Genomic DNA, 12976 nt, shown 5'->3' on the forward strand with positions numbered 1-12976 from the left:
CGGGTTCGGTCCCTGCCCCTGCTCAGTGGGTTAACGATCTGGCGTTGCCGTGAGCTGTGGTGTAGGTTGCAGACGCAGCTCAGATCCCACGTTGCTGTGGCTCTGGAGTAGGCCAATGGCTACAGCTCCGATTCGACCCCTAGCCTGGGAACCTTCATATGTCACGGGAGCGGCCCAAAGAAGTAGCAAAAAGACAAAAAAAAAAAAAATTAAAAAAAAAAATAAATAAAAATGGGAGCAGATCCCACTGAATAAACTGCTTCTGATGCAGATGATGATCAGCCCACAGAGGTGCCAATCAAGGACTGAGCTGGAAAAGTTCAACCAGTAACTAGTATCTGAAGGTTGCCATTAGGGAGAGGTTCTATCTGAAGATTCGTTTTGTTTTGTTTTGTCTTGTCTTGTCTTTTTAGGGCCACACCCACAGCATATGGAGGTTCCTGGGCCAGGGGACGAATTGAAGCTGCAGCTGCTGGCCTATGCCACAGCCACAGCAACGTGGGATCCGAGCCAAATCTGTGATCTACATTACAGCTCAAGGCAATGCCAGATTCTTAACCCACTGAGCGAGGCCAGGGATTGAACCCATGTCCTCATGGATGCCAGTCGGGTTCACTGACCACTGAGTCACAGCAGGAACTCCTTAAGTGTTATCTGAATATATCTTCAAGAGAACGTTGGGAACCCTGACACAATGCATCTGTGGTCGATCCTCAGTCTCCTGTAGCTGGAAGGGGAGAAGAAGCAGACACTCCTTTCATGGCTTCCAAGTGAGTGGCATGAAGCCTTCTTTGCCCCTTGATGTTGGGTGTGGCTGAGTGACCTGTGCTGGCCAATGGGATGTGAGCAGACATGATCCGGCCTTTCTGTGCTTCTGCCATCTTCACAATGGCCACTGTGCCTTCTGCACAGACCCCAAAATGAGACAGCTGGTGCAGACCAGCCACAGCTGAACTGCAGACAACCTCAGCCTATAGCAGGGCTTGCCTCAACCTACTTACAAACCATTAATGAGAAATAAAAGGTTTTTTTTGCATGTCACTAATATTTTGAGGGTTGCCTGATATTTGGCCGCAGGGTGGATTTCCTGGTGTTCAAGTGGTTAGGACTCCGTGCTTTCACTGCTGTGGCCTGGGTTTGATCTCTGATCTGGGAACTGAGATCCCAGACCAAGCCACTGCATGCCACAGCCATTCCCCCGCCCCATCCCCTTCACTAAGGAATGACACAGTGCTAACTAAAATGAATACTGGAGGCTGTGTAACCAAGTTAACAAAACAACCTCATTAGCAACTGGTCTGTCCAACAAGACTGCCTGATTGTCAAAGAAGCATTAATAAAAGTGCTCTAATCTACTTATCATTCAAAACTTTAAATCATCTATAGAAGAATGCAAATAAAAATTATTGTAATTACTACCGCTGGAAGGCGGAAGTACTCCTTCCAAAGGAATCACACACATTTTTTTCAAGTAATGAGGACAGGGAGACAAACTGTTTTGAAATGTTTTTCAACAAAGACTAAATACATTCACCCTGACAACCACAAGTCTGTACAACAGGCAGCTGTGAGCAAAATGGATGTTAATCAAATTCAGATGAAATCACTGTTTCAAAAGGCCTCAAAGAGGTATTGTCTAGAACACATCAGCAAAGCCCTTCGATGTAAATGTTTATGCCTGTGTTACAACAATGCAAAATGCCACGTAATAAAATACACATAAACTTTTTTTTTTTTTTGGATCCAGGAACTTGTTACAACTGAGAAAACAGTCCTCAGGCTGGATGCTGAGGTCCCCATATCTACTCTACTGCAGCAGTGACCTGGGCTCAGAATCCCTAGAGAACGAGCCTGGGAGGCCCTGGGATTGAAGCCAGTGGCCTCCACTGGCCTCTTCAGGATCATGGCAACCTCAATACTCACTTCATGATGGTAAATCAAGTTCTCAGTATCAAGAACCGTGTTTGATCTCAAGGTAAAAAGTATGCCTACATGAAAAGGCATGAAATCAAAGTTGCCTAGAGGCTGCTTCTATAACACAGCCTGGAATGCAATCCTCATCCTGGGCTACCTGGATCATAAAGCAGACGAAGTTACAACCAATAATATGATCTGTACACAATGCACGTGTCTACTGCATGCTCCATCTATGGACAAAATTAAGGACCATGATATACAACATAGAACTGTGCTCTTTTACCTATGAGGACAGGAAAGTCTGTTTAATATGTATCATCCTGTTAAAATTTTGTACTGTTTATGTACCGTTTCCTTTCCAACCATGACATCCCTCTTCTGGCATCTTAAATTCCACTCCCTCTGCTCTTCATGATCATTCACTCTGTTCTTCTTATCAAGAACATAATGAGAAAAAGAGTTCCCTTTGGGTTAAGCATCTGGCATTGTCATTGCAGCAGCTCAGGATGCTGCTGTGGCATGGATTTGATCCCTGGCCCAGGAACCCACACACCATGGGAATGACCGAATGACCAAAAAAAAAAAAAAAAAAAGGAAAGGAAAGGAAAGAAAGAATTCAGTAGGATGGTTTAAATTAGGGGAAATATTATTGATATTAGAAGATTATTGTGGTTCATTTTGGAATTTTTTTCCCACGGTAGAAGATCCACCAGCCAAGAATTTTAATAATACACAGCCTCAAAAGCCCTGTGTGTAAAGCAATAGGGCGTGGTGTGTGTGTGTGTGTCTACATCTGTGTGTGCATGGAGTGAGGGTGTGGAAGAGGTTAAGTATCCGAATTCTATTGCCTCAAAAAGACAAAAAACTTTGCTTGGCTACGGCAAACCAGGCAGGACCCTGACACACTTTCCTCGGTCCTGCTTCCCCCGCTCACTTCCCCGGAACCTGGGGAGAGGAAAACCATTGCTGAGAATGCGGAACAAGTTAATGAGCGTGCTGTCAGCTCTGATGGGGAAGAGAAGGAGGACCTGCACTTCCCAGCCAAAAGGGAGACAGCCAGTTTCTGGGAGGGTTGGCCTTGACACCAGATTAGCAATGAAGCAGAGGGTACGACATTTATGTTGCACATTATCTACAGGTCTGGCCAGAACAGAAAGTGACCCCTCCAGGCTGGGCCAAGGCTAAGGCCTGAGTAGAATGGCTGAGCCACTCGACTGCAGACACACTGTGGTGCAGCTCCCGTGAACGCATATGACCCTGGCCAAAGCCAAGGAGAGTGAATGGGGTAAGGGGGAGGGGCCTCCTTCCTCCTGGGACTCTGGAAGTTAGCAGAACCCTCAACCTGAGAAATAGGAGGACATGGGCAGAGCAGCCCAGGAAATACAACAAACACAAAATGGGTAAGCAGATTCCTCATAGGCAACTTGAACCAAGGTGGGTACAATGCAGAGTCAACCAGAGGAGAGAGATTCTGAAGAGCTCAGTCTTAAGCCTCTTACAGCAGAGGAGAGCAAGCAATCGTGTCCCTGGTGAGGAGGGGAGAGCCCGGCCTTGGACTGACATGGGGTGTGACCTCCTCCCAGAAGCAGAACACCTTTGCCTGAGGTTAAGAGAGATGCCTGGGCTGAGAGGCAGGAGGGAGGGTGGAGGAAGCCCTGGATGCCTTCGAGGAGGCCCTGTATCTGCTAAGACAGCATAATGCAGCCAAAAAAGCTACATTCCTTTCCAGGAGAGAAACACAAATGCTGAGAGAAAAGACTGGCACATGGGAGCACGTGGTCTAGGGGAGGGGAGTCAAAACCAAACCAACAAGTGAGGATCTGAAATCACACGGGCCGGGAAGGAACAGTCCAGACATCTATAAGGAGGAAGGCAAAGGTGATGACCTGAGGAAAATGACCCCACAGCGCACCAGTGCTGACCCCCCCAGCCCCACCACCCCTCATGTTACAGTGAGGGGAGGGCGTTTTAAACCCCTGGGTCCTCCAGGGAAGCCTGGTGCTTCAGGAACGTGCTCTGCTGAGCTGTCCTGACCATGGTCAACACCGTGGATATTGAGAAGGTCCCTGCCAGACCAGGCACCTTTGCAGGCAGCAGAGTTCTGCCCGCCAGAGTCCAGCAGAAATAGACACCAAGGCACAAAGGCCAAGTCGACAGGAAGCCACCACAGTCAGAAAGGCTTTCATCACCTCACAAATAACAAAGCAGACCTGACTCACAGGCTGAGGCTCAGGAAAATGAAACAAGTGGTTTCACAAAGGTATTCCATCAGTGCACTGCCATCGCCTATTTTTATGTCATTGTAGGTATCTTAAATGTTTACCTTTCCAATGTATAGAGGTCTACATTTTTCCATTCTCAAATCAGGTAGCTACACTGACATCATCAGAGACCTGGATGGTTTTCATCATGTTTAATGAAAGAGCTCAAAAAACATACAGAGTATTTTTACAAGGCACCTCCCTAGAGCCTTGTCAAGTGTGAGATCAGCCAGAGAGCCTCATCTTGAGAGTTGAAGGTCAGTTTCCAGACCTCGGGAGCCACATTCTGGCCACCCCCTGGACACAGTGTGCTGGCGCAGGGCAGAACATTCTGGGCTTCCCGAGAGTGCTTGGAGGGAGCACTTCTGGAATCTGATGGGTGTCTGGGTCTTTGGGAGAAGATGAGTTCAATGGTGGATGAGTTCGGGTCTGGAACAACCAGGCACCGGAATTCCCTCAAAGCGCGGCATGTGACCATGTCAAACCGTGTTCCTGGAGGTGGTGAGCTCAGAGAGTGGCTCCGAGGGTAGAACACGCAGTCTTCCCTGACCAGGGCAATGTGCGTGTTTAGAAGGGCCAGCGACTGGCAGCGGCCTTGGCCAGAGTCACCCTCCACTCTGACCGTTGTGTAGAGCAAGAGTCGGGCCTCTGCCAGAGAGGGGGCGTCGGCGTCCAGATTTCCATGAACATAGTAGATCAGGTCCACCAAGGTGCTCTGGAATTTGGAGGACAACCGAACTCCGTTTGCCAAGACTAAGTCAGGGACTTCTGCCTGCCAGTTGAGAGAAAGCTGGACCAGGTCTTGTTGGAGCAAAGGATGGTTGGTGTAGGCGGAGGACTGGGATGCAGACAACAGCACACACAGGAGGTCCTGGCATATCTGCTGACAGAGGTTTTTGTTGTAACTAAAGACGGTGAGCAGAAGACTCTCTGAAGAGCCGAAGAGTCGTAAACTCTGCCCCGCAAAGCCGATCTGAATCTCCTGTAACTCAGCAAGGGGTAGAGCATGAAAAACGACCATGGAGGCCAGGGGATCCCCAGACAGAACCAGTGCGTACAGGGCCGAGCGGAGCAGGAGCAAACAGGCGGCCCGAGGGGAAGGTTCCGCGCAGGTGGAGACAGCAAGCCAGTAGACGCCTTGAACCTCACTTGTGTCACTGGCAAGTTCTGGGAGGGAACTGGCCACCAGCTCCAGGAAGTCCTTTAAGGGGCACTCCTGAAGTTTCAGCATTTTGTCTGGGAACTGCACGAGGGTCTGCTTAAACACAGAGCCCCTTTTGGCACCTTCCAGTTCGAGGCAGAAAACTGAGCCTGAGCAGGAGCCTGGAAACTTGGCAGCTGCTGGGGCAGGAGGCAGGCCCAAGGCTCCATAGGGCACCAGGCTCCCCGCCTGCCCCCTGGCCCCAGGCTGTTCCCTGCGGTCACCAACGTGGGCTTCTTTGGGGCAAGAATGAGCATCAGCTGACACTTCTTGTGTCTCCAAGAGCGTGTCCAGGGGTAAGAGTTTCAGGAACGGCAGCCTCCTGATGAAGGTTGCAGCTTGGGAGGCGAGCCCACTGGGGTCACACAGGACCCCCACGTGCCTGGCCTGGCTGATGGCCTTTGTGCCAGCCTGTAGCAGTAGGGTGCTGGTGTCTCTGTAAAAGTCTGAGACCTGCTGGTAAAAATATCCCAACCCACTGCGTCCCTCTGTTCCGGCCGTCATCGATGACTCTGGAGAGTGAACTGCTTCAGTCTCTGACTCTTTCCGGGCTTTCTGCTCAGGGCAGAGCTTCGAGGCCACTGTTCCTGCAGAAATGCTTTCCAAGAGAATGAGGCAGAGTAGCTGGCTCTGCCTGGTCTGCGAGCTCCCACTGTTCATACACACTTCCTGGGATGCGCGTTGCAGCCAAGTCCAGCTGGACGTGATCCCCGGGCTGTGTTCGCCTTGGCGAGGTGTCGGCTCACTGGCATTTTCTGACTCACCCTGAAAATGTTCTGCCCCTTTGGGGATGCTTTTGTTAAGCAAAGAGATTTTAGGTAGATGGAAACATTCTGGTTGGAAACTGCTTGTCTTATAGTCAGGACTGCATCTGCTGTGGCTGTTAAGTGACAGCTCATGCTCCAAGGCCTGAGACCCCGCCTGATGCCGGCAGGCTCCCCAGCCTGGTGCTGAGGAGGGGGCCATGGGCCCTGGGATGCTCCACGTCATGGAACGGCTCTGGGAGTGGTTCTGGTTCACTCCCCTTCTCTCTTCTCCGTCGGGGGCGTCAGTGACTTCTTTGGGCAGCAACAGGGCAGGAGAGCTTTTCTGTCAAAGACAGGTGAAATGGGGGTGTGGCATCTTTTGCAAATCTTTCGCACATGAAGAGCCTTGCGGTCATTGGTTTCATCGTGTGGATTAATGACAGGCATTAAATCGAAAGCCTAAGCCATTCATGCTGATTGATTCATGATTTAAGAAAAGAGGATCTGATTCACACACAGAGCATCAATTTCTGTATTTCTTATTTTACAAATTGCCAAGTATTTTGGTAGAAATATGCTGGATGGGATCGAGCCACAGTATCCATTTCTTGGTCTTTCATTTACTCTAAAATAAATCCTAAGACCTTCGATTCAATTTCCCAAGGGTTACATTTAGTTGTGAAAATAAGTCCCTGACTGTATGTCCAAAATGCAAGTGTAATCAGGGCATATTTGATGCAAATCAGAAAATGACCAGTGTTCCAACCCCGCATGTTTCTTTTGCTCGTGGTTTATTTCATAGGAACTTTCACTTTATCTACCCTGGTTAGATGGCCATGATGGTGTCTACAAACCCATGCTACAGAGGTTCATGGTCACGGCCAGCCTGCTACAGGCCAGGCACGTGGACACAAAGAAATCAAAGGCAACGTCCTGCTCTTCACAAGGTTATGTGCTGATGAGACAGAGGTCCAGAGGAAGCAAGCCTCATTCCTGGATGGTGGGGACGGAGGGAGAGGTGGCCACCAGCCAGATAAGCCTCCCATGGAACATCCAGCCTCCGCCCCCGCCACTCGCCACTCGATCTGTTCAGTGATGTAGGATTTCTGTCACCATGTAGTTTTGCTTTTTTGATTTTTAATTTAGGAGGCTATGGAAAGGAAAAATCCCTCGGTGGAGGAAAATACAAGAAAAGCCTTACAAAGCATAGGCCCCAGTAAACCTTGGTTTGACAACTCACCAGAGAAATAAGCTAATCGACCCAGAGTATTTCCTTGGTACCACTGCCAAGGCAGTCTATAAAACGGGTAGGGTTTCTAAAACATCGAGAAGGACTCAGTTTCATTTGCAGGCCTCCTATCTGATTCTGATTGTATAATGCTGCCTTTTAAATGCAGAGCCAGGGAAGGGATACTGTTACAAATGAAAAACCGGGCAAAGGGCCTCCACCACAGTTACGTGCCATTCAAATAAAGTCAAAGCAGTTTGCGTCCGGCAGGATTCCGTTTAATTTTAAGTCATATTATAGCTTGCCTTCCCTATTAGCCATTAATCTCACTGGGACTTCAAAATTCTAATTACGCAACCAAACATTAAGAAAATTTAATCACACAAGCATGCCATAATTTAAGGCGACCCTATCAATCTGAAAAGTCATTACCTACCTCATATTTTAGCTTACGTTGAATGGTGCCATTGTGAAGTTTCTCGTTACCCTGAAAAGAAAATAAAAGCTCTCTGTATTAAATTATAGCATGTTCTCGGGGGGGGGGGGGGGGAGAGACTGATTTGATTAGAAATATTTAGGCAAAAAAAATTCTAAAGAAACATACTTGTCATTCAATACTGACAGTGCTTCTAGAGAATTTACATTCCCAAGGTAAACATGACTCTATCGATCCATGGGCCTATAAGGGAACCGAACCATTAATTCTTAATCTTAAAATTCTCAGAATAGCATTAAAGGCAAGATTTCCTTGGGATACATCTTAATTTGCAGGATAGAAATGAAACACCTTTCTTTTGATAAAAAATGAACTTGTCAAAAGTATGATCTTCTCAAAGGCAAAATTATATTTCTACTTGGGATAATTAATCAAGTACATTAAATATTTACGGAAACATCACATTTTTGGAGAAAACAGAAAGGTGGTAGGTATAGAATTTTTATAAATCAAAGTAAATCAAGCATTATAGGAAACTTGATATTCACCCAAGAATCTCCCCCCAGAGTTCAAAATTTTAAGTAAAAAAGTTACTTTTGAATGAATCTCATTTGTAAATTGTTAAACTCCAATCCAAGTAATAGTTAATTTTTCCAGAACATTTTGCATCTCAATTTTCTCACCGAAAAACAGTAAATAGAAGACCTGGGAGTTCTCCTTGTGGCTCAGTGGTTAACGAACCCGACTAGTATCCATGAAGATGTGGGTTTGATCCCTGGCCCCCCTCAGTGGGTTAAGGATCTGGCGTTGCCATGAGCTGTGGTGTAAGTCACAGACATGGCTCGGATCCCATGTTGCTGTGGCTGTGGTGCAGGCCAGCAGCTACAGCTCCAATTCTATCCCTAGCCTGGGAACCTCTGTATGTCTCAGGTGTGGCCCTAAAAAGACAAAAAAAAAAAAAAAAAAAGCCACCCCAGTTACTTATTGAAAGGTCATCTTGAAAACGCATGAGCGGGTCACCTGCTCCATGGCTCACCTTTGCAGTCTCTGCAGGTGTGCTGGTGCCATTGCCAACTGCACAACGCAAGTCCTGAAGACGCCTCTGGACTTCTTCTTCAATGTAAGCACTGATCCTGAAAGCCAAAGACACAGGGGTATGTGACCACGGTTTAACCACACAGGCATTCTGAGATTCATTCTTGACAACCTGGAACTTTCTCTTTCTCTATGCCAAACATAACAACAACTCAGGACCTCGAACACTGGTCTGCTTTCTAAGAAATCTAGTGCCCCATGTTCACCATCTTGGGTTTTCCCTAAACGAGAAAGACCAGGATGAATAACGGAACCTTGGGACAGGAAGGCAGACTCAATGATCCCATCCGGACCCTTCCTGGATTTCCTGGGTGGAACCCCTCCTTCAGGACAGGGGAGAGTGGCAGACCCTCCTTTCAGATGCCTCCATGGTCCCAGAATTGATGGCACACTTCACTTACGGAGCCTCGATTTTGTCCCCGGAAAATAGTGAGTTATTTCTCACAAAACACAGAGTCATTTCAGACGATTAAAAGGAAAACCAAAAAGAAGTGGCTACACTCTCTATAAACCTTCACTACTGGATGGAACAAAGTCTCACACTATTCCTGCTCTGTCTTGTTACCTGCACCCAGCCAAGAGAAGCTCAATTTCAAAGGTCTTTACCTTCCAAAATGCTTGGTGAAGGGCCAAGGTAGTTGAAGCCAGAAAAAGGTGACTTTCAGGCAGTTGTCAACCAACTACCTGGTACGACATGCAATACAGGGAAGCTGCTTAAAGGACAACTGTCCACCCACAGGAATCAGGGAGACGAGAGAATTTCTGGTTCCATCTAAAATCTTTCTAGCGGCAGAGTTCCTGTCGTGGATCAGCGGTAACAAACTCAACCAGTATCCATGAGGATGCGGATTTGATCCCTGGCCTTGCTCAGTGGGTTAAGGACCTGGCGTTACCTTGAACTGCAATGTAGGTTTCAGACACGGCTCGGATCCCGCGTTGCTGTGGCTGTAGCTGTGGCTGTGGTGTAGGCCAGCAGTTATAGCTCTGATTCAACCCCTAGTCAGGAAACTTCCATATGCCACAGGTGTGGCCCTAAAAAGACCAAAATATATATATATATATATATATATATATATATATATATATATCTTTTTCATTAAAAAAAATTTAAAAAATAAAATAAAGTCTTTCTAGTGGCTCAATCCACCCAAAAGCAAAGTTTACTCAGTTCTAGGCTCCCTGCTCCAGTTCTATAGACACCAAATTACACAGATTATTTCAAATGAACCACTCTAAATGTTTTACAACTTAACACACTAAAAAAAAAAAGAAGAAGAAAGAAAAAAGCTGGTTTCCTCTTGCTAAGCACATGCATAATCCTATAAACACTTCTATGCTACTGACCACTACTGAATGATTTTCTGATACGCTGGGTAAAAAGATGACTACTGTAGGTAAAATAGCCCAAAAGAGTGGAATTAGGGTAATAAAAAGCCGTATTTACCTTTTCAGTATTTCAGTAAAGAAAATCCTGTACAACTGAAAGCTGAGCCAAGGCCACTTACAGATTCTCTCCCCAGACCTTAACTTAAATTTTAAATGAGCACCACGGAAAGTGCAGACCTTGATTTAAAGGACCACAGAGGTTCATGCCATTTTGATATCCCAATACCTATCTTCTACTGCTCAGGGCTCAGGCCTGCCCAATTTGCAATGTCCCCATGATGGAGATGGGGTTGGGGAAAATAATCCATTTCTTTTACAGGAAAAGAACGATTAAGTCAGTTTATCCAGGGCTCTAAGGCACAGAGCAATTCCCAATGCCATCCAAGTTGAAAATCATAATCTCAGACATGTATTTGCTAGTCATGATCATTCTGAATGTACTGGGACAGTTTTTATGACAGACTTCATCCATTTGTAATCAATGACTTCTATAAATTATTTGTCAGCACAAGGTCCTTCTTGGTACAATTCAATTAACCCAGTTTCTTTGTTCCTCTCAACCTGGCCTTGCACCTTTCTGGATGAGCTGGTTTCCCTGAACCTTTTCATTCTACCTCCTCACACAAACCACTTGCACCAGCATTCCTTGGATTTGGCTGGCCAGGTCTCAGGTCTTGGGCCCTTTAAATGATACCTCATGCCACCGCGGGCCAAGCAGCAGCTAGCCAGGACAGAGCTTGTCTCAGGGACATGTCCTGCTTGTGGCCTTTGACAGATCACTCCATATGCAAACTGGCCAAGATAAGGTACATATATTGTGTACCTACTATTGCAGTCAGTAAATCCCATCAGAAATAGGCATGGCATCAGTTTAACGTCCAGTACCTGGCATCCATCAGAGGGGCCAGGGGAGAATTTTCAACACTGGATACCAAGCTGGAAGATGCAGACTTTCCTTCTGAGGTCCCGTGATGCCCTTTTTGAATACCATCGACCTCACAGATCTTCTGCTTCAACTGCTGGATTTCATGTTCTAACCTATGGAAATGGAAGTAACATGAATTCATTCATAACCTACATCTCCTGTGCATCTTCAACAGAAACCATGGGAGATCCAGACAAAAACTGTGCAAAGAGCTTTACCTTCTGGTAGAAATGACACCACATACCTGTAAGACAAGTTATAAGGTGGTAACAGGCCACAACAGAGTTTCAGAACAAGTGCTGCAGGCATCCAAAAGTTGGACAGAGTTCTCCCATCAAGGGCAAGGGTATTCCCACGTGCTCAGCTAATCCTCAGAGGTGGGTGTGCAGGATTCTGAGCCCTGACCTCTGCTTCAACAAAGCAGTTGGTTGTGGACTATATATCAGATCCCACCAAATATTTCTATTTGACAAAAGAGGTCTCTGCTTCAAAGAATTTTTTGAAACCACCAGTCGGAAGAATCTTCACGGTCAAGGCAGTTCTAAATTGAGTCTTCAGAGGCCTGTGGGAATCTGGCACTTGGGGATGATGGTGGAAGTCTCTTTAGGAGCAGAAAGCAGTATGAATGAAGGGGCTAAGCCACAAAATCCAGGAACCTGCTTTGGCTAAGGCAGCAGGTGTGGAAAAGAGGAAAGAAAAGGAGATAGAGACCTAAGAGAGCAAGGCTGAGGTTTAGCGAAATTGATATAAACCCTAAGTTGTGGAACCAAACATTTACTTCCAGTGACAAATGATACATCGGAAGTCAAGGACATGGAAGGATTGTTCTCCCACTGGCCCAGGCATGCTTGAATCCAAGGTCATCAGGCTAGAGTGCCAAGCTTGCCAGTAAATTTGGCCTGAGGACCACAAGACCCATTTAAGGACTGCAGGCCACTCATGGTTAATGTCATCTGGGTCTCAATTTGTTCATGTATAGAATGAGAGTCAACTGTCTCTCCAAATTCTTTTGGCTCCAAAATCCAGAGAGTCTAGATCAGATGCATATATGCTAGGATACTGCCAGCTCTCTGGTGTCACCTGCAGCAGTCTGACTGCTCCATCCTGAACATGAAAGCCAAGTTCTTGGCTCTCAGAAATGTGATTATGGGATTCCCCAGGGTAGATGCTCATGGGTTTCATGGGAGACAATGCCCAGCTGAACTCACCTTTCACCTGTCTACCTGTTAGCAAGTACTGACCCAGCAACAGCTTGCAGAGCAGGTAGTACTTTGGAAGGAGGAGGGGATGAGGATGAAGAGTGATGTCAGGGACCAGGTGGTAGGCAAAAAACCAGGGAACGATGCTAATACAGAGCATTAGTGACAGTAAAGATAGTGAGCCGATGCAAAGAGGTGGCTGCCAACGTTTATAATTAAAATGATGCCTACAGAGTTGTTCAAAGACATCCTTCAGGGCTGAGCAGTGGGAAAGACTCCACAGAGCCAAAAGGCTCCAGTGAGGCCCTGAAGGCTAAGTGGAATTTAGATGGGTGGCAAGGGATAGCAGGGCATCCAGGAAAGGATCACAGCATACATGAAGAACCAGCCTGCCTGGCAGTGGCTCTCTGGTCAGGAGACAGGTAGACAAAATGAGGCTACTTTGTCTACCTGTCTCCTGACCAGAGAGCCACTGCCAGGCAGGCCGGTGGTCACTAGACTTGGATGCGAGCTGCAATTCTGGGTGGTCACTAGACTTGGATGCGAGCTGCAATTCTGCCACTCCTAACTGCCTGACACTTG

At 46.9% G+C, this 12976-nt stretch overlaps 1 protein-coding gene across 36 annotated transcripts in view; it reads right to left on the reverse strand.

The window, feature by feature from the left end:
• KIF16B (kinesin family member 16B) overlaps positions 1–12976 on the reverse strand; it is a 308817-nt gene that overhangs the window by 89987 nt on the left and 205854 nt on the right. For 18 of the 36 annotated variants that reach the window (XM_085004482.1, XM_021078043.2, XM_013985094.3 and 15 more), the window contains 4 exons: positions 11156–11308; positions 8826–8922; positions 7790–7840; positions 4316–6468 (listed from right to left, as the gene is read on the reverse strand). In XM_085004482.1, the coding sequence (XP_084860608.1) occupies positions 4381–6468; positions 7790–7840; positions 8826–8922; positions 11156–11308 (2389 nt within the window). In that variant the 3' untranslated portion in view covers positions 4316–4380. Of the gene's footprint in view, positions 1–4315; positions 6469–7789; positions 7841–8825; positions 8923–11155; positions 11309–12976 lie in introns of those variants that run through there. The other 18 variants (XM_085004496.1, XM_085004502.1, XM_021078047.2 and 15 more) reach the window with 1 other exon arrangement.

This window comes from Sus scrofa, chromosome 17 (assembly GCF_054392235.1).
Source record: "Sus scrofa isolate SSC_HxYL_T2T_F1_AM1 chromosome 17, Sscrofa_HxYL_maternal_Yorkshire_Landrace_v2.0, whole genome shotgun sequence".
Lineage (NCBI taxonomy): Eukaryota > Metazoa > Chordata > Mammalia > Artiodactyla > Suidae > Sus > Sus scrofa.